Source organism: Trichosurus vulpecula, chromosome 5 (genome assembly GCF_011100635.1).
Source record: "Trichosurus vulpecula isolate mTriVul1 chromosome 5, mTriVul1.pri, whole genome shotgun sequence".
Classification (NCBI taxonomy): domain Eukaryota; kingdom Metazoa; phylum Chordata; class Mammalia; order Diprotodontia; family Phalangeridae; genus Trichosurus; species Trichosurus vulpecula.
Genome location: NC_050577.1, coordinates 65,988,132 through 66,009,368, shown reverse-complemented (window position 1 = coordinate 66,009,368; position 21,237 = coordinate 65,988,132). Strand labels below are relative to the sequence as shown.

At 37.3% G+C, this 21,237-nt stretch overlaps 1 protein-coding gene across 1 annotated transcript in view; it reads right to left on the bottom strand.

Moving 5' to 3' along the window:
• MYO3A (myosin IIIA) overlaps positions 1-21,237 on the bottom strand; it is a 265,783-nt gene that overhangs the window by 40,615 nt on the left and 203,931 nt on the right. Inside the window, exons 23-29 of the mRNA XM_036761365.1 lie at positions 21,135-21,212; positions 20,325-20,530; positions 15,607-15,718; positions 11,454-11,616; positions 10,085-10,208; positions 6,809-7,745; positions 4,450-4,597 (exon numbers count right to left, since the gene is read on the bottom strand). Of these exons, the coding sequence (XP_036617260.1) occupies positions 4,450-4,597; positions 6,809-7,745; positions 10,085-10,208; positions 11,454-11,616; positions 15,607-15,718; positions 20,325-20,530; positions 21,135-21,212 (1,768 nt within the window). The remainder of the gene's footprint in view (positions 1-4,449; positions 4,598-6,808; positions 7,746-10,084; positions 10,209-11,453; positions 11,617-15,606; positions 15,719-20,324; positions 20,531-21,134; positions 21,213-21,237) is intronic.

Here is a 21,237-nt window from a genome sequence, read left to right as displayed (position 1 = left end):
ATGTCATCCATTTTAATAACTTGTAAAAGTTTCTTTCATTGTTTTAAATGTATAAAAAAATGAAGCAAAGGACACTGACCATCTTGGTGCAGTATTTAAGTCCTTAATGATATACTAAGCAAATGCATCATTGCAATATAATAGAGTTCTTCTTAATTGTTGTTCAATTGTTTCAATCATGTCTGACTCTTCATGGCCCCATTTTAAGGTTTTCTTGGCAGAGATACTGGAATGGTTTGCCATTTCCTTCTCCATCTCATTTTACAGATGAGGAAACTGAGGCAAACAGGGTTAAGTGATTTGCTCAAGGTCACACAGCTAGTAAGTGTCTGAGGCTGGATTTGAACTTATGAAGATGAGTCTTCTTGATTCCTCTATCCACTATACCACCTAGCTGCTTAATTAACCACTGCCCATTCGGGGGAAAAATGTATCCCTCTGGGTAGTTGTGTCTTCAGGAAGGGAGTCTAGGAACATACTCTCTGAACTGTTTACCTAAAGGCTTATTTCCCCTACAATTAAGCCTTTTCTTCTCTTTTATTATAGCACTCATGACATATTGCCAGCTGTACCATAATTAAGAAGGGACAATAACAAGTAAAAGGAGCCCTCTGCACCTTATCTGAGGACAAATAATAAAGCGCAGGTGATGTCTTCAGTGCACTTAGAATCAAAACAGCATTTGTCACTGCATTAGTGGAAAATGGCTTTGTTCTCAGCTGCAATGCAGAAGCACTTAACTCTTACCAGTTTGGATTTAATGCCAACATCGAAGCAAATAGAAAAATAAGTTGTCGATGGATTGCTCTTGTGTCCAGCTTCATAATTGGCAGAAAGCTTTCTCTGTGTTACAGATGATTTGATTTTGTGCTGAACAAACTTACACATGTTAACCATGTGATTGGGGAAAAAAAAACATTTACCATATATAAGGTCATGGTTCACCCCAGGAAATTTGAAGCCTATTGAATTGTAAGCATCAATAATCTTGATTTCCATAGATTTATACCAAACTGATGAATTTTTCTATGGTTGTGAGCATATCCATACGCAGGTAACAGTGTTTTCAAAAATGCAGATTTGTGCATTTTTATTCTCCATGAATGCTTGACGATTTGTGTCAGGAATGAAATACTTAAAATTGATAAATGATAGAGTTGTCTGAGAGTAAATTGAACTTTGGAGAATCTTGTAAGGTATCGACTTTGGTTCACCATAGGTGATAGTCATAGGCTTTGCTTTTTGATGACTAGTAGTCTGCAGGTGCCCTCTTGGCTAACAAAATCAAAGAATTATAGAACATCATAGTTGGAGGACATCTCAGTGACCATCTAGTCCAACTCATATGTGGAAAAGAATTTCTTCTACTACAAAACTAAGAGACAGACATCCAGGTTTTGTTTGTAGACCTCCAATGTATGAGGCAGGCCATTCCACTTTCAGACAGCTCTATTGATAGGAAGTTTTCCCTGAAATCAAGCCTAAATTTGCTTCTTTGTTACCTCCACTCATTATTATTATTAGTTCCACCTCCTGCAGGAAACCTATCCACTCCTACTTAATCTCAGTGCCTTTCCGCAGAGTATCTCCAATTTATCCTGTGTATATATCTTGTTTGTACAGAGTTCTTTACCTGTTCCTCATTAGATTGGGAGAACCTTGAGAAGAGGGACTATTTTTTGCCTTTCTTTGCATTTCCAGCAGTTAACACAGTGCCTGGCTTATAGGAGGTGCTTAAGAAATGGTCGATTTCTTGTTGAATACTGCTCATATGCCTTGTGGGGTCAAAAAGAACACCTCTGCTAGGTGTCCTTCAGCTACTTTAATTATCAAGTTCTTGCTAGGGCTTCAGTTCCTTCATCCAATCCTCATATGTCCCTTTATCATCCCAGTCATCTTCCATGCGCTCTTGATTTTAACAATGTCTTCTTACAGTGTGGTGACAAAACTGAAGACCATACTTCAGATATGATCTGACCACAGTAAAGAACAGATGGATTATTACCTCCTTATTCCTCAGTGCTTTCTGTCTCTTAGTGCTAAGACTGCATTGACTTTCTGTGGTGTCATATTATATTCCTGAACTCATAATGAGCTTGTGGTCTACTAAGGCCTCCAGATCTTTTTCACATGAACTGTTCTTTAACCATGCTTTCCACTAGAACCAAAGAAAAAGATTTTTTATTTGTCCCCTGATGTTTGTCAAGCAATTAGCTTGACAAACCTTATTATATATATTATAAAGTAAGCTCCTTTTGAGCAGAGACTGTCTTGGTTTGTTTGGCAGCTAGGTGGTGTGATGGTTAGGGCTCTGGACTTGAACCCCTAAAGACCTGACTTCAAAACTGCTTCAAATACCTACTAGCTGTGTGACCCTGGGCAAGTTACTTAACATCTCAGTCTCAGTTCCCTCATTTGTAATTAATGGGGATAACAAGAGCACCTATCTCACAGAGTTACTGTGAAGATCAAATGAAACAATACAGCTAAAATGTTTTGAAAAATGTGAGACATTTCCTAAGCATACCATTATTATTTTCATTCATATCCCTAGCATGCAGCATAATGCTTTGTATATAGTTAAACACTTAAGAAATGTTTTTTATTCATTCACCTTTTAGAATTCCCACTCTCTCATCTAGTGTGTTATTTTTCAAACACATGGTCTGCACAGGCCACATGCAGCCTATAATATTCCCTACTGTGACCCAAACCAGATTAAAATGTAATTGGGAAATATTTAACAAAATAAATAAAAATACAACAAAACATAGGTAATATTACATTTTAAACCTAAGTCGATATGTGACTTACAGGGATCCTTATGTATGGTATAGTGGCCCTCATTTCTATTTGAGTTAGAAACCACTGCTATAGAGGACCTATTGTCTTCACACTGTCTGTGAAATGTGAAAAATTAAAAGAATAATTGAAGGATAAGTAAAAAGACTTCTCCTATCCTCTACCCTCCCCCCTACAAAGTCTTTGCTGGACATAGATAAAAACATGGAGAATCATCAGAGTTTGAAGCAATAGAAGAGAGAGGTAGCAGCAATTGAGATTCAAGGAATTTGTAAATCCCAGGCAAGATTTTAAAGTTGTGCCCCTCTGGCTTTGAAAATTATATATTTCTATTCTTTCTCACTGAGATAAATTGATTCCTGCCTGCTCCAACATCCTAGAATTCTGGATGACAGCTCTCAGTAAGGGGATCAGGACTCTCCATTCCTTCCAGAGTCGTCAGAGCTCACATTATAAAAATGTCTAGAAATAGGCTTTTCAGAAGCTTGGGGAGGCAGTGCTAGAAAGAGAATTGAAAGTAAGAGTGATGAGACCTGAGTTTGAATTCTGGTGCTATCACTTACTGTTTGACCTTGAGCAAGTTAACTTACCATAAGTGGATCTCATTTTCCTCATCTGTGAAATGAGGATGTTGGGATAGATCAGGGGTGGGGAATCTGTGGCCTTGAGGCCACATGTAGCCTTCTCTGTCCTCAAGTGCAGCCCTTTGACTAAAACTTCACAGAACAAATCCCCTGCGGCCTCGAGGCCACAGTTTCCCCGCTCCTGGGCTAGTTGTTCTCTAGGGTCTCTTACAACTCACAATATGTCATGATGTTATGCTCATCAAAAACATTAACACGTGTATCATGGAGAGGGGAATTTTTCAGTACTAAAGATATATGCCTTTAAAATATGTTTCATTGTGCTTTCAGGATATTGTGCCCTGGTTAACTTGCCATCTCCTGGCCCCAGATCTGCTTGGAGATGATCAAAAAGTGATATTTTGAAGAAATAAGGGAATTAGAGATGTCATCTATTGAGACATCATTGCATTCAAAATGCTTTTCAAAATCACAGAGTTGAACTGTTATTCCTCCCTGCTCTGCTCCCTTCAAATATTTTGACATATGCATCTTATAGTCAGGTGGCAAATAACTGATTTCTTCTGAAGAGTCACAAAAATACTAACCGAGATAGGATCACAACCTAGGCCTCCCTGACTTCAAGTCCAGCATCCTAAGCACAGAAGCCGTGTTGCTTCTCTTGGTCTAGTGTTCTTTCCACTGTCACAAATCCATTTTGTGCTCACTTAACACACTGCCTGCAATTTGAATGAATACACGGAATACATTGGAAGAAATACAGCTTAGGGTTTGAAGCTTGACAAAAGGAATTGGAATGAATGGTCTTTTCTCTTAGTCCTGTCCTCTCTGTTCACCAAACCACACTAAGACTCTCCCGCCTGAAGGTGCCTTGTGCTAGAATCGAACTGATAAAAAGGAAAAGGAAGAAAAAATAAGGAAAGAAGAGATATGAAGTATAGATGACAAGAGCTGTGCAGAGGATTGTGAAGCAGTTTCTTGCTCCAAAAGAAGTGGCTCAGAATTAAGGTCCCTCTCCCAGACAACTGGAATGTTGGTTCCCCTAGTCTCTACAGAATTTTACCTGACATACAGCGGTGAGAAGGAACTCGTCTATTAATTGGCTTGATCGGTGGATGAACACTAAGGTAAACAGGCTTCAGTTGGTGCAACAAAATAATTTCATTCAGTTTTTTCTGCAGGATGAAATAGTCTTCTGATAACCTTGATATCTAAAAAGAAAGTCATGTTTCAGGTTACATCAAGTTAAAAAGAACCACCATTCCATGTGCCTAGTAGTGGTTTGATATGTTGATCCCTGCCAATTTTTTCCCAACACAGTCATCTCTATCTCTAGGTTTCTCCTCTGTTTTTCAGTATGCCATGACTCTAATAACAAAGTTATCACTATTCCATGTTCTGTCTTCCTTTTATGGCTATCCATATTCAATGTTATTTTCTTATTCCTATTTCCTGGATTTCCTGAAATCTTTCTTCCAGCCTTACTTACCCTTCGGGGCCTATTTTGTTTCTGTATCTTTAGCACCTAGCCCAGTGTCTGTCATAGGGTCTCTATTTAATACACCCTTGTTGAACTGAATTCAATTCCTGGCTAAATCTAAGGGCTTTTTCTCTGTTCCCATTTCTGTGTCTTGTTGACCCTGTCTTCTGTCTGTGACACTGATGATCACTTTTTTTTCCATCTTGAAACTCTTAATCTAGGCCTTGTTGGCCGTTCTCTTTTGCCTTTCTTTCCCCTCAGTCATCACGTTTATCTTCCTAAGCTTATTTCTGGGTCATTAGCTCTTCTATTCCTCTGCTTTTGCTTTTTTTGAGAGCTCTTCCACTGTCTTCAGTTACCAGTGGCCTGAGGATCTAAATGGCCTCTAAATCTAGATTTCTTCTTTGAGACCAGGCTTCAGAATTTAGGCTTCACATTTCCAACCTTTAGAAGAAGGAAATTCAGGGATACTTAAAGTGTGATTTAGTGCTTTCTCTCTCTCTCTCTCTCTCTCTCTCTCTCTCTCTCTCTCTTTCTCTCTCTCTGTCTCAACATAGTGGGTAGTAAGTATATTGTAAACTAGTTCCTCAAATAGATGATACAGTTTTAATCTCAAAATGGGTTCAAGAAAAATCTTCAATAAGTTGATGGAGGATAGATTTATGTGAGAGAAGCTATAGATAACCTTTGAGGATGACCTCAGAGAGCAAGGCATTATGCTCTTTCTTACAACATGTATCCCAGCCAATGACATGATACTGGGATATGCAGATCATTCACTGCTTGAAATCATTATGTCACATGCTGTACTCACTGTCTTCATTGATTATACATCATAAGAGTGAATTTAATTTTCCTTTTTCACTTAGACTTATGATCCTTTTCTTTGGTCCCGCCCTTCCCTCTATTCCCCCAATGGAACCAAGACTCTCATATTTGGAGGCTCCATGTGCCAAAATCAAACTAAAAAAGGGAAAGGAGGAGAAAGACAAGAAATGAAGAAACCAAAGTTAAAGTAGGCAAATAATTTGTTCAAGATCATCCAGCTAGTTCACAGCAGAGCTGGAACTAAAATCTGGGTCTTCTGCCTCCTAGAAGTAGCTTATTTATTCATCCATTCATTCATTTATCTATTAGTATACCATGCTGACTTGCAAATTTGTGTCTATTAGCTCCCTTAGGAATGCCCTCTCACAAATATTCAGATGAAGTCTTCTCTCCAGGTGATTTTTCATCTCTTCAGTGAATGGAGTTTTCTCTAGAGTCTCCTTACTGTCTCAAAACAACTAATTTGAACTTTGACTACTGTCACATAATGACTGCAATCTAACTTTTTGCTTGTTAAAATGTCATCTTAAACAATTTAAGGATATTATGAAACCATATAACTGAGGCATTAAGGTCTCCTGGCTCTAAATCAAAGTCTTAGGGGTTTTCTTGGTTATAATACAAAATTCCTAACAATAACATGAAAACAATCCATGCGATCAGATATCAGCATTCTATTTGACATTGTGAATAAAACATTAATGTGGTTACTATGTAATGTGCTTTATTGACGTTGAATAGTTGTCAGTTAGTTGGATTACAAAGTGAATATTCATTTGAACATATTCATTCTCCTGTTTCATTTAACTATTTGGCTTCTTTTTTTTAAAGGGTAATGAAGTGTGACTTCGGGAAAATCGTTTAATCCTTCTGAGTCTTAATTTCCTCATCTTTAAAATGGGATTAAGAATATTTACAGCACCTAACCCCCCACCAGATTGTTTTGTGAAACTGAAATGAGAAAGTATAAGTGCTGTGTAAATCTTAACCATCTCTATAATTGGTAGCTAACACCAACATCCCCATGACCTCCATTAATACTGTTTCTTTAATATAATTAATTTTATGGATAATATAGAGTTTTCCTGGGAAATAAATGAAGCTATCAACCTACCTGCTTTGAAAAAACAGCCAAGTCATAGGCTTCTTTCTCTGAAATTGTCTTCAAATCCTTCTCATCCCTGGCCTTGATATTAAAACTTCCCTTATGTTTCATTGAATAGGAATATTCATTGTAAGTGTGTCTTCCTATGTCTGGTTTTCCTGAGGCAAACTCTTGGTTTTTAATAGAAGGGGGCTTTCCGTCCCTTAACTGTTGTCTTCTTCTATAGCCCCGATATTTGCTCTGAATGAATACCGCGGCTTTATCTTCTTCCAAGTCTTGTCTTTTCTGCTCAACTTGTTTTTCTTTCTCTCTGACAGATTCTTGTTTTAATTCTGCCTTCCTTCCTCTGGGCACTGTTCCTTCATGCTTCAGAAGGCTTTTCTCCTGGCCATGCTTTGAATTATTCTGGATAAAGGAAGATGTTCTCCTTTCTTTCTTTTTACTGTCTTCATTTTGATACCTTAAGCTGAGACTAGGTTCCAAGGGTTTTTTAAATGAACCCTGGTGAGGGCCATGCTCTCGGAATTGATATCCCATATAGTTTGGCTTTTCTGACATGCTTTTCCTTTCAGAATACACCATTTTTAGCTCCTCAAAATTCTTGTCTTCGTTGTAGTCCTGGTGGTTCCTCTGAATCACAGCAGTGTCTTTCTCAGTGGTCTCTATCTTAGTTATATTTTCCTGTTCCTTTCTACCATTTGGTTCCAGGCTTACTTCTGGCTTAAAGCCCTCCATTGTAACCAATTCCTGCTGAAGTTCTTTCCCACAGATATGGCTTATTTGATATTCTCTGTAGTTATTTTGAATGCCATCGATGGCCTCCTCTTTAGCCTTAAAACTAGATGCTCTTATAACTGATACGTTTCCTTTATTATTGAAAGATTGATTGAATGCTTCATTAGCAGGAACTGCATTTTCAGAGTATTCTTTCTCCACAATGAAGTCCCTGCACAAAACATATGACATTGGAGTAGGGATATGATAAATAATAAACAAATCTCACATGGAAATATTTAGGTGATAAATGATAAGGATTTTATTAGCCATAAAAGGGAAGTAGATGGAAGGGAATAAACACTTCTTAAATACCTACTATGTGCCAGGCACTCTGCTAAGCACATTAAAAATATGATCTCATTTGATACTTTTGACAACCCTGAAAAGTAGGTGCTATTATTAAGCCCCATTTCATAGATGAGGAAACTGAGGTAGACCAAGGTTAAGTGACTTGCTCGAGATACTACAGTTAGTAAGTATCTGAGGCTGGATTTGAACTCAGACACTCCTGACTCAAGGCCCAGCACTCTTTCCACTGAGCCACCTAAGTAGTTCAAAGTACAAACCTAGGGAGTTACATTAACTAAATACTTCTCCAAATACTTGCTTTCCAGATGGCTTGAGGAGATAGGGTGAGTAGAAAGAATTATGGACTTAGAGTCAACAGAGATAATTGTATTTAAATTCTACCAATGGATACTATTAGGTGCGACCATAGGCAGGCTACTTAACTTTGCTAGACCTGTTTCCTCATATGTGTAATGGAGACAATAACAGTTGTAGTACATGCTTCTCAGAACTGTTGTGAAGATGAAACAATATATTGCCTGTAAAGTGATCTGTAAATCTTAAAGTCCTAAATAAATGTCTGTTTTAAAGAAAATCAAGAGAATAATTAGATAAGTGTCAAATCACTTGACAGGTTCATTGGAAAGTTCATCCTTTTTTTAAATGCTAGCACATATCTGTATTTTATTGAGGTCTGCCTGTTCCACTTCATTTCCTTCAATATAGGTTTCCTTGGAAAAGAAAATGCCTATAAACACAGATGTAATGCAAAATATATATGGATATGAACAAAACGCAGACTGTATAAACTCTTCATCTCCTCCAAGTTGTCTAGCTGTCCTGTCAATGCTTCTAGAGCCCACTGAGCATCAGAAAATTTTAGAAAATGAAGGAACAATAATGTAAGTCCCAGACCTTCCTCTTCCATGCATTCATCAAACAATTTTCATTGTCCTCTCTTTCTCTGAAGAACATATACTCATGAAGAACTCTTACCATGAGTACTCACAAGCGAGACTCTGGAGGTATAATCATGAAAGGGTTCAGCACCTAGAACAGCACCTTGTGAAAATGGATGTCTTACTTGCCCAGGGTCCCATGGATAGTAAATAGAGGAAAAAAGATTCAAACCTAGGTCCTCTGATTGTAAGCCCAGCACGCTTACATTACACCATGCTGCCTCATCAAGCAGTTGTCCCAGAATCAGAGAGGAACCAAGGATTATCTATAATTCCTACATGTTTTGCCAATACTTTGTATACTTCCAAAAGAACCGATGTTTGCCAACACCTGAAAATGTCATCAATGTGGCATCAAAAGATCATATCAATCTAGGTTGTACCCACGAGACCAAGATCAGAAAGGCAACCTGGTACATTTTCTAATCTGTAAAATGGGAGGGCAGAAGGATTGGATTAGACAGCTTCTGAGATCTTTCATCTGTAGATCTTTCATCTTGTGATTACCCCCAAAAGGCAATACAAACAAATAACCACAAAGATAGAAATGGCTCCCTAAAGCAAACTGGTTTTCAGTAATTTGGCAGGGGGTGGGGAGGAGTTATGTAGCAGGGTGAAGAACAGATCTGTGGTTTCACTGGTGTAAGTACTCCCAGTGTTAAACCCCTTTCCACCAATGCAGATGATAACTCACCTGCATCTTCTAGCTTCAGAGAGCCATTTAGGGGGCACTGAGAAGAGAAATAACTGGTCACACAGCTAATAAGTGCCAGAAGCAGGAGTTGAAGCCAAGTGTATCTAGTACTTGATCCACTATGCCATGCTCTTCTCTTTCATTCATATTAGATGAAATTACATGAATGAAAAATATTTGTAAAAATATTACTATTTTTTTGTATTTTAATGGATTTTTCAAATCTAAATGTAAAGTTCTCCATTGAAATCTTTTTCTGATGATTCACTGTGGCACTGAGATAACCCTGGTTTTTTTGAATCCATGCCAACAAACACTGGTAGATCTGACCAAGATGGGAAGACTTCAAATACTGGCCTCCAACAGATTGCATATCTGCCCTCTAAGGCTTATCTTTGCTAGATCTGGAGAAACTGATCACTTAAGGGTTGGTGTTAATTTTTTTAGTTGTTGTAGCTGATGGAAGCTGTCTATGGAAGTGTAGAGGGATTGGAGCCTACACTGAGGAAATATTGACCCCTTTTGTATATTTTAGAGGGGCACAATAATGGGAAAGGATTACCATACCTTTTCCTTTCAAAGCTGAACTTTCTTTCGAATTCCTGGTCACGAATCTGGAGAGTTGCTACTTCTTTCTCCATCTTTTTAGCCATCTCTTTCCTTTGTTTCCTAACCAGATGCCCTCGTGCAACTAATGCAAATTAAAACACATATTCAATTTTAGTAATTATTATTGCTTAGAGAAACACAAATATTAAATGTGTTTTATTGGCTACATGGTCACAAAATTGAACACCACCAGAAGAAATTGAAATTAAGGATCCCAACAAAGGTAAAAAGAGTCTATAGATGATGATGACAATGGAGAGCCATCACTGAGACTTTCCAGGTGACAAGTTATGACAGTTAGAGAATTAGTGTGGACATAGTTACAGAGAGGCTTAATTACAAGGCAAACAGTGTCCTGTATCCCAAACACAGAAACAGATCTAAAATAACATTGGCAGGCTATGATGACATGGGCAGGTCAAGCTGATTTAAAAAAAGGAAAATAATACTTACGTGTCAGGTGTTTGGCAATAAACATTTGAAGTTAATTTTTGATATTCTCAAATTATCTATGGGAAAGGTGGCACTTTAAAGTGATCTTTTAGAACCGTTAAAACACTAACCATATTAAGTGCTTAGAAGGTATCCTTAAAATTGTGGTCAATTATTTTTATTTATGGTGAATCTTGTGGCTGAAGACCTCAGAATTTGCTATTTGGTACCTGATAGTAATAGGAAATTAAACAGCAATGAGCCGGTAGTACTGAAGTGGAAATCTAAATTTTTTGACTATTGGTTTGCCATTTTGTCCATATAACAACATAAATTATTAATGAAAAATGAAACACAAGAAAAAATCACCATTTGTGACAGGAATTTAAAGTAAATGTGATAATGTCTACATATTCCCTACAGTTAATAGAAAAAGAATGCCCTTTAGAAAGGTGAGATTTGATTAACTTGTCAAAAATAATGCAAGCACAGGCAACATCTGTAGAAACAGACAAAATCCAAGCTGTCTGTTGAGTTGAGAATATTGTGAAGCTTGAGGCTATACAATTAGTGAATTTCATCAATGGTTCTGTCTTATATGTTAGGTAAATAACATTTCATTGAGATGTCACCAGAGTGCACAGGATTAGGAGCTGCAATAAAGTAGCAGGTGAAAAAGCATCCTGTATTTTAAATAGTCCACTGTTAAGTCAAACCAGATTAGGTTCAGAATAACTAATGCATCAGAATAACAAAAATTTGTAATCAGATCAAACTATATAAAAACTATGAATGAGATGTGGTTGGTATCAGCATGGTCAAATATCAACTGTCCATCTATATCCAAGTTGATTAATTTCTCTATTGAATAATCAAAGAGCTTTCATGTGTTTACCTGACTGTATCTTAGTAGCACTCTCTTTCCTTTTCTCCTGTAATTTTTTATACCTCTTTGAACCCAAGAATCCTCTGACACAGGCCTGTATCAATATGATCTTGTCAACTTTTTCCTTTCTCATTAAATTCAACTCTTCCACATGATAATATTTAAGGAACACCTTAAAAGAGTTAAAAAAAATAGACATAGCAATTATGATGTCTGTATCTAAAAGGATCAAGTTTGTAATCCTATAACATGCCTATAAGCAAAGATCTTTCTCAGGTAGCAGAAAGGATACCTGAATATTAATTGCACATTTTTAATATTCATCAAGCTGCCTGTAAAAACTGCTACATTAGAGTTTCTAATATTACTATTTAAATGCTATTGTCTGTAATTTTGGACTTGGAAAACAATAGACTATGGGGTTCTGGGCTGATGGCTGCTATGCTTTTGCAGTTGTTATGGCACAGAAAACCTCTGTTTGGCATAATATAGAGTAGGCAAAGTACATCCTGAGGGTCAATTCTGGCCCACAGCCTACATAGCTCAAGAATTAAGAAAGACTTTTACAATTTTAAACGCAGATTTGGTCAATTGGTGTAGTTTGCTAATTCTGATAGAGATCATTAAGAACTGAAAGGGACATTTAAGGATCATCTAATCTAGCCTGCTTCTCTTGCGGATAATGGAACTGAGGTCCAGTGAAGTCACATGATTTTTCCCAGGACACATAGATCATAAACTGCAAAGGGAGATTTGAACTCAGTAGCTCCAACTCTAAATCTTCTACTACCTTTCCACTATACTCCACTTCCAGGAATCAACACTTTCATTGATAATTAAAGACTATAGATTTTATGGAATGGACCAATGGTATTAATGGAGGACATTAAAATCTCTAAAAATTTCAGTCTAAAATCTTTCAATCTAAAAATTGACTGAAGCTAATAATTAAAAAATATAATAAAATTACTTCCCATAGTCTAATTTACAAGTGGGGGACAATTAAGAATTTCATTTTTCAGTTGAGCAAAGAGAGGTACAGATCAGTGTACAGACCTATAACAGAGTCACCTGTAGGAAGTAATGGACACCTATTCTTTTTGGACAGAGTCCTGACTTTAAACATTCCTACATTGGCATTTCAGAATCGTAAATACAAAATGAAGATAGTTTTCCATTCCACAAATAGGTGCCTGGAGGACTGAATCTTCTGAATATAAAGAACTTAATAACCTTTTGGGAACAAGGTGGCATATTTCCTCCCTGAAAGGTTAAACATTTATTAATAGCTCATTGCAAAGAGAATTTATTTCAGTAACTAAAAAAGCAGCTTTTATAATTCAAACCTGACAACTGAGACATGAGACCCATGTAACCCTTATGATAGACTTCTCTCAGAGTTGCTCAAGGTTACACAGGGAGCAAATATCAGAAGCTACTTTTGCACAAGAATTCGATTGCATGAGAATGTATCTCCACGGACAAGCAAATTAGCACTATGCCTTTTGATTAGATCTAGCTTTTAATTTCTATGTAACTCTGAAGCTGATATATTTAGTCTGCTCTGCTGCTGACAATTCATTTCAAATTCAGTCTGTTTAAAAAGGTCATCATTTCTTTTTTCCCACAGTATTAGAAATGTCCTTATGTTAAATACCTTTATCCATCTTAATGAGTTGGAAAAGGTGAAATGGAAAAATACAAATAGTTTGAAAATGCTACACAAATATCATGAAGGTTCAGCCTTTTTATGAGTAAAAACTCCATTTGTAGTTAAGAATAGCTTTCTGACCAGGACAGTGAGTCTTTTTGTTTTTTGCTTTGTATTCCCAGCACCTGGCACAGTGTCTTGCACACAGTAGGTACTTAATGTATGTTGAATTAAACTGGCTATTTTTTGGGTTCTAAAGAGAAAATTGTTATTAAAAATATGTTTCTCTGTGTGCCACATGATTGCTACTTGTTCCACTACATAGGTTCTTGGACTAGTTTAAAGACCAGGTTGGGTGTTTGTCTTGAGGTGGCTTTCCATTCCATAATAATAGCTTGGTACAAGCCAACCTTCCCCTAAAACAGCTTCCTTGACAAATGCTTAATATGAAGCACTGTGAAAATATGAAATACTCCAGTCAAATACTGCTTACATTTAGTCACAACGATTGGATTGGACTTTTGCATATAAATCTGCAAAGGGGAAGGACCTGGTTTGAAATATGATTTTTAGTGTTATATTTTTCCCCTTTGATCTGGGCTTGTGATTTCATGACGTGGGAAACTCCCAATGTGAAAACAGCCTTCTTTGATGCATACCACCAATTCATCCACACAGAGAAGCATAGACAGTTGTCAGTGGCACTGAGAAGCCAGGCACTGACTTGCCCATAGTCACATAGCTACTGTGTGTCAGAGTCAAGATTTAAATCCAGGTCTTCTATGTCAATTAATTCTTAGTGCTATACCAACTTTTGAGAGCTTCTCTAAAGGTGACAGCAACCATTCTTATACTTGAATGCCATGGGTGGCCAACACATGCTCCTTGTTCTCCAGTTAGGTTCCCACAATGTTGAGCTTAACACTCTACTCAGACTTGGGATTTTATCTTTCTCTCTCTCCTTGGAAAGGTCCAGGCTATCTGAGAGATACAAGGTAATGCATCATTTCCCTAAAAGTCTTCTAATTTCAAAGACCAAACATTGCTTATCTTTCTCTAGGAGTTTAAATAAGCAATTATCTGGCAGGATCTGAGATCTGACACCTGGGGTATAGTGGAAAGGATACTAGTATTAGAGGATTCAGATTCAGATCCTGCCATTGATGCTTACTACTTGTATGACCTTGCTCAAGTCACTTAATCTCTGAGACCTTAATTTCTTCATATGTAAATTAAGGGAATGGAATTGGGTGGCCTCTGAGGTTGTTTAAGCAGTGCTTTATCTATGGACATAGTAAATATGTGAAGATACACATCACTACCATCACCACCACCACCACCATTGTCATCATGTATCATTATTATGTAGTTTATAATATATTTATAATTTATATATGTTTATATTTGCATATAAATATATATAACAAGTTATAATTAAGTTTTTATTATATAGTATTATCATAATATAGTTTGCAATTATGTTTGTATTATATAGTATAATTAAATTTGCATTATATAGTATCATCATTATATAGTTTATAAAGCACTTCAGAATTATTATCTCATTATATCCTCAAAAGAAGCCTGGGATAGGTGCTATTATTAACCTCATTTTCTAAATGAGGAAACTGAGGCAGGCAGAAGTTAAGTATGTACACACTTATGCAATATATGTTTGGTGGTTATAGGAAGAATGGGATTCAATTTACACAGAGTAAATTACATCACTACTGTGCCAGATTTGAGGTTAGGGCTAAGGACTAGCCTTGTAACTTTACTGGATAGGGAATTCCTAGGTGAGGAAATTCCCTCTAACAAAAATGTAGGTTCAGTAACTTCCCTGCAACTTACAGCCCTCAAAAGTTGTCTAGAGCACTGAAAAGTCATGTGAATTGACCAGGGTCACACAGCCAGTGTGGGTTATAGGTAGGATTTGAATCCTGAGCAGAACAGAATATTACAAAAGGACTTGAATGTTTCAGTTTGACAGTATGGTCCCTTATGGATTCTTTACTGCTCCTTTTGGAGAATTACAAAGTAGAAAGAAAAAAATCAGTCAGTCTTTATGTAGGATCATTATTACCATATTCATTACAGCATCCTTCTTTTGGTAAGGCTTTTAAAGAACATTTCCTTCTGATTCTGACCTAGCATCTCAGAGCAAGTACCATCATTAAGAACTTCTACTTTCTTGGGGGCACAGTGCATAGAGCACTGGCCCTGAAGTCAGGAGGACCTGAGTTCAAATCTGACCTCAGATACTTATTAGCTGTGTGACCCTGGGCAAGTCACTTAACCCCAACTGCCTTAAAAGAGAAAAACAAAAAAAAAGTTTCTTGAGATTGTGTAACATAAAAAGGCAGAGCTGTTATTAAATAGGAAAGGAACCATTTATTTATCTTATTCCCAATTCCATGGCACTAGCTTTACAGTTGTCAAAACACAATTTCATAAACCTCAAGTGAAGAGAGTCTATATATCTCTATATCTACACACATATTAAAACATTACTTTGGTTTTTCCAAGAGCCCAGTTATCAAGACCAGCTTGTTCTAAGATGGCAGCACAGGTTTCAGGGCTTACTGGAGGTTCCTCACTTGATCTGAAGCAGAGGATATAGTACCTAAAGCCAGAAACAGGTTTTTATTAGTACAGTAAAGGGGGTTGAATGTAGCCTGCTTATCTGTCTCCAGATCTAGGTGGACACTAGCCTGCTGGGTATAGAGAGGAAGAGAGTTGCCATGAAATCCTTGGGAATTCTTTCTCCTGTTTTATCCCCAGAAATTAGTATGGTGCCTGGCATATAGTAGGCGCTCAATAAATGTGTATTTGTATTTGAGGCATCCTTCAGACAAAGGTGGTGTAGGGCTGAGGAAGAACCCCTTAGGGCAGTTCTGGAATAGATACAGGGTTCCCTAGCTTAGATGATTCAACATTAGATGGCCCAGAATCAAATTGGTTTCAAGGCAAGAATATAAAGGAAGCCATTTACTACAGAGCTCACTGGTCAGCATTTAACTCTTGAGACTTTGCTACAAGAGGATCAATGGAAGGAGCTTGGAATCTTTGGCTTGGAGAAGACAGGAATTTGGAGTGCCATGGCAGTTACCTTCAACTAAATGATAGTCTTTTTTCAGGGTGAGATTAAATGCTTTTTGTTGGGCTCCAGGAACAATGGGTGAACACTGCAAGGAAGTGGATTTTGACTCCATAAGGAAAAGCAATCCTAATGGTAGGGGTGATCCAAATTAAAATGGGCTCCTACGGGGTGGTAGAGTTATCCATCACTTGACATTCTGAAAGGCAATTGGATGGTCACCTGTTGGAGGAGTTATATCAAGGATTCCTGGTGAGGTGGAGGAACCCTTGGAGGTTCCTTTTAACCCTTAGATTCTGGAGTTGCATGAAATCACTCTTGTTTACATGTACTCAGATTTAGCCTTCTATGCAAAAATGAGTTCAGGAAGCATAGTTGCCATTTAAAATTTGTTTCTTTGCAACAACACAGAATTATCTAACTGGAACACAGCAACCAAAGGGTCTAACTAATTTCTGCGTTTTATTTAGAAACTCAGTCAAAGCCTAACATCATACACTTTGGATACCTGGGAGGGTTATTTGGTTCTATTATCACCACCACAGGCTTTTGCAAAACATTCCATCTTAGATTCCTTGCCAATTTGGAGGAAAGCTTTAAAATAACAGACAAAGCAAAACATTTAGCAACTGACTTATTGTATAAATGGCCTGAGGTTAGGTCACCTTGGCACTTAGTTTTTCCACCTTCAAAGTCTCCATTTACTACCTAAGCTTTTCCCCACCTCCACAATAATTTAACATTTTCGAATCAATTTAAAATTCATTGGAGTTTCTGACCTGCCAAATGAGCGATCATCAGTTCCAGCTTCCAAAAGTGGACAGGGTTAGTTTATTTTGTTGTCATATTAACAAAAAGATAGCTACTTTGAAAGCCATGTATGTTAGTGTGACTTTCAAGGATATCTATAGTCAAAATAATCCAATTTGAGCCAACCTTCATATTCTTCCCTCTCTCTACTCTCCTACACCAATCCTTTACCTTAGCCAAACTGGTCAATTCACTGTCACTCAGATATACTTTGTGCTTCCCTTCCTTCTTTCTTTGCTTATGCCTTTACCTATTCCCATGGCTAGAATTCCCACTCCCATCTTCCCAGCATATGCAAATGCTACCTGTCACATTCCTGGACCCTACTGGGGACACTCTATTGGAAGATTCTAGAATTCATCACAGATGGCTCTAGTAGATCCACAGCTTCTGGGGACCCTCTTCTGCTTAGCTTTCAAAGACCTTTACATCCTAGTGCTGATCTAACTTCCTAGACTCACTGTACATCATTCCCACTCCTTTACTATGAGATCTAGCCAAAATGACCTTCTCTCCATTCTTCACACATACCATTTCTAGTGTCATTGCTTTGCTTTTGTATTGGCTGCTTCCATGCCTCGAATGTACTACCTCCTCCCTTCTTCCCTACAGAATCACTCACTTCCTTCAAATGCAACTCCAGCACCACCTTCTGCATAAAGATTTTCCTGATCCCTTCAACTGCTAGTGCCCTTGGACTAGGAATATCAACTGATGCAAATTTTAAGAGTGATTTTTACTAGAATTTACTATAATTTCTATCTGTATAAATGTACTTTAAATACAAATAACTATAAACATATATCATAATTTTACTTTGAAATAAAATTTTTCATCTTACTATCTCTGTTTTCATTTCCTAATGGATAAAGACATGAACTTCAACAATTGACATACCTTAGTCCTTCCAGGTACTCTTAAATTCTAGTACTAGTTCAATTACTAGTGTTTATTCAAATTTATTCTGTATGTGCATATGTATTTTTCATATCTATATATAAATACATCTATATTTATTTCATCCATTAGAATGTAAACTCCTTGAAAATCAGAATTGTTTCATTCTTTGAATTTGTATCTTCAGCACCTAGCATAGTGCCTGGCACATAGTAGGTACATAGTTTTTGTAGTTTGCCCTTCATTTTGGAGGAGGACCAATGACATTAGCACCCATGAAATGGATTTAAGTGAGGCAGAGTTGCACAAGGTCATTAAGTCTCACTCTTTCTTCTAGAATCATTAAAGTCCAGTGGCAAGACAAAAGTCAAGATGATGGTGATGGTCTGGGATGCAGTGGATAACCTTGACCTCTTCAATGTCTGACCAAGCCTGCTTCAGCCACCTTCATGGCTGCTGGAACCAATTCTTCTCATTCCCCCATTCTGCCTGGGGAAGTTTTTACATTCTTGGGGAAGACATCCCATTAACTCACCAATGGTTTTGAGGTCTGTTAGTTACCCTAAACTTGGTTAGCTCATCTGCTGAGAAGGTTTTACTGGAGTGTGGCCTCTGTGCAAACTACAGCTTCTTGGAGCCACAGGATATAGTAGGTACCTAGGAAACGCTAATCAATCACTAAGTATTTATTAAGCACCTACTATGTCTAAGGCACTGGGGATATAGGTACAAAGAATGAAATGATCCCTACTAGCAATAAGCTTATATTGAATGATGCTAACTGTTTATCTGATCTCCAAGTGGCTGTCAACTCAAACAAATATACATGAGACAGCCTGAGAATCTCCTGAGTGCTTTCATATAAAGGCTGGCAAATCAGTACAGCACAGGCACAATTAGTCAGTCAAGACTAAAGCATTTATTATTTATTAATATCTGGCCACTGGACCCAGGTGGCTCTGGAGGAGAAAGTTAGTCTGGTGACTTTGCACAGCCTTCCCTCACTGAAATTCAATTCACTTGCACGTCATGGCATCACCTCCCTGATGTCATGGTCCTCTTTGAGAAGGAAGGACAAACAGCATTTATTAAGTACATACTTTATGCCAGGCACTTGCTAAGCCACTGGCAGCACAATGCAAGGCAAAAACACTTAACCCTCCCCTTAGCCTTTTCCTAAAGTATAAGTCTCTGGACCAATAGAAAACATCACTTCAAAAAAAGAATGCCTCTTAGAAGAAACTAGAATCTTCTGGCTGCTTAGCCAAATATTTGACTCTTCCTTTTATGGAAAAAAAAACTTTCTAATAAAGTAGACGGAGGGGTTTTCAAGTGTGTTTAAGAAACGATGCATCATTTACATACTGCTTAAGATATCAACATTTTCTGAAGCATTCTTAATGTGAATTCATACTTTAATCTCTTTAAAGGAGCCAAGGGTGTCTTATGCTGGAAGTTCCTTTTGAACTAAGGAACTAAACTATCAAAACTGATACCCAATTGAGGGTAGAATTTACCTTTAGAGCTGTTTTGGTTATACTCACAGTAATAATCATATTACTAAATCTTAGCAAGACAGTGAGTCAGTCAACTAGCATTTATTAAGCATCTACTATGTTCCAGGCACCGTGCTAAATGCCAAGATTACAAAGAAAAAACCCAGTCCCTGCTCTCAAGGAGCTGATTGTTTAATGAGAGAGACAACTTTGCAAAGAACAAGATATATAGAAGCTAAATTGGGTTTAGTCTCGGAGGGAAGGCACTAAGTTTGAGGAAAATCAGGAAACTTCTGGAGAATGGGTCTTGAATGGTATAATATATTGGCAAGATCACTGATTTTAGAAACAGAGACTTCGGTTCTAGTTCCAATTCTGATATAAACAGTCAACTCAACTCTCTGAGTCTTGGTTTACTGATGCATAAAATCAGGGGAATAGATAAATTCAAATCTTCCTTCCAGTTCCATGAGATTATATATTCCTCTAATATTAAAAATGAATAAATAAGAACATTGTACACAGTAACAGCAATATTGGAAGAATGGTCAACGGTGACTTAGATACTCTGCTCAAGACTATGACCCAAGACATTTCCAAGGGACCTACGATAAAAAATACTATCCACCTCTAGAGAGAGAACTGATGAACTCTGAGTGCAGATTGAAGCACACTTTAAAAAAACCTTTATTTTTTGTGTTTTATTTGCAACATGGCTAATATGGAAATATTTCTGTATGACTTAATACATATAATTGATATCATATTGCTGGCCTGGGCAGGAGGGAGGGAGGGAGAGAATTTAGAACTAAAAAAAAGTTAAAAAATTTTTTACATGTAATTGGGAAATATTTAATGAAATAAAAACATGTAAAAAAGAGAAAGATCAGTATCCATAGAATATGAATATTTACAAAGAATGCACATACCGCTTAATGAAGTTAGCAAAAAGTATACGATGGGAATAGCCCTGCCTCCGAATCCTTGCTGTTTCCAGAATTCCGGTGTAGCGCAACTGTAACATAACTTTTTCCTTATCAAATTTCCTGGCCTGGCGATCATTATTTGGCTTGATGCAACGAACAAAGTGAGGCTGGCCAACCACCATCTTTGATAATAAATCCATCAGGGAATACTACAAGACATGATGACATCTACTGTAGTTCAATCAATCCTTTATTTTCATTATAAAAATATTTTTCAGAAAGGAAGTGTCATAACACCTCAGTAATTTAGATAAAAACAAATTATTGAGAAGACTGAATCACAGACTATAGGAACATCTGTATGTGTGTCCCACTATGAGCAGTAGAGGTGATGTATGATGGGATGGAGAGATATTCTGACCACTTTCCTCATCTCTAATACTGGCCACCCAGGAATAAGGAAAAGAAACACCTATGATTACTGTTTTGACATGGAGTTTGGTACCAGCTTAATTTTTATTCTGTTGATTTTGTGAGCTGCTTCTAAGGGCAAGAGATTCAGCAAAGTAATTATGTTGATTAATCATCTTGTAGGCAAATTCTCATAATGTACCAAATTCACATATTTTTGACATCATTCGCTAACCTGGGGTGCATAGACTAAATTTTACATGATGAATGAAACTATTCTTCTTTGCTAATGACTCTCTGAGGTTTGTCACTAGCTCCTGGCCTGCAATTCTTTATTGGGCTGAGCTACTAACCCTCCCCTCCTACCCACCCCCAATCACAGGAAGCAAGTTTATATCTTACTCTGAAATAGGATGCAACAGTTTGTGTTTTCATGTTGGTCGTCTCTCTCGCAAGATATGTTGATTCTCCATTTTCTCCCTAAAAAATTAGGAAGGAAAATGAC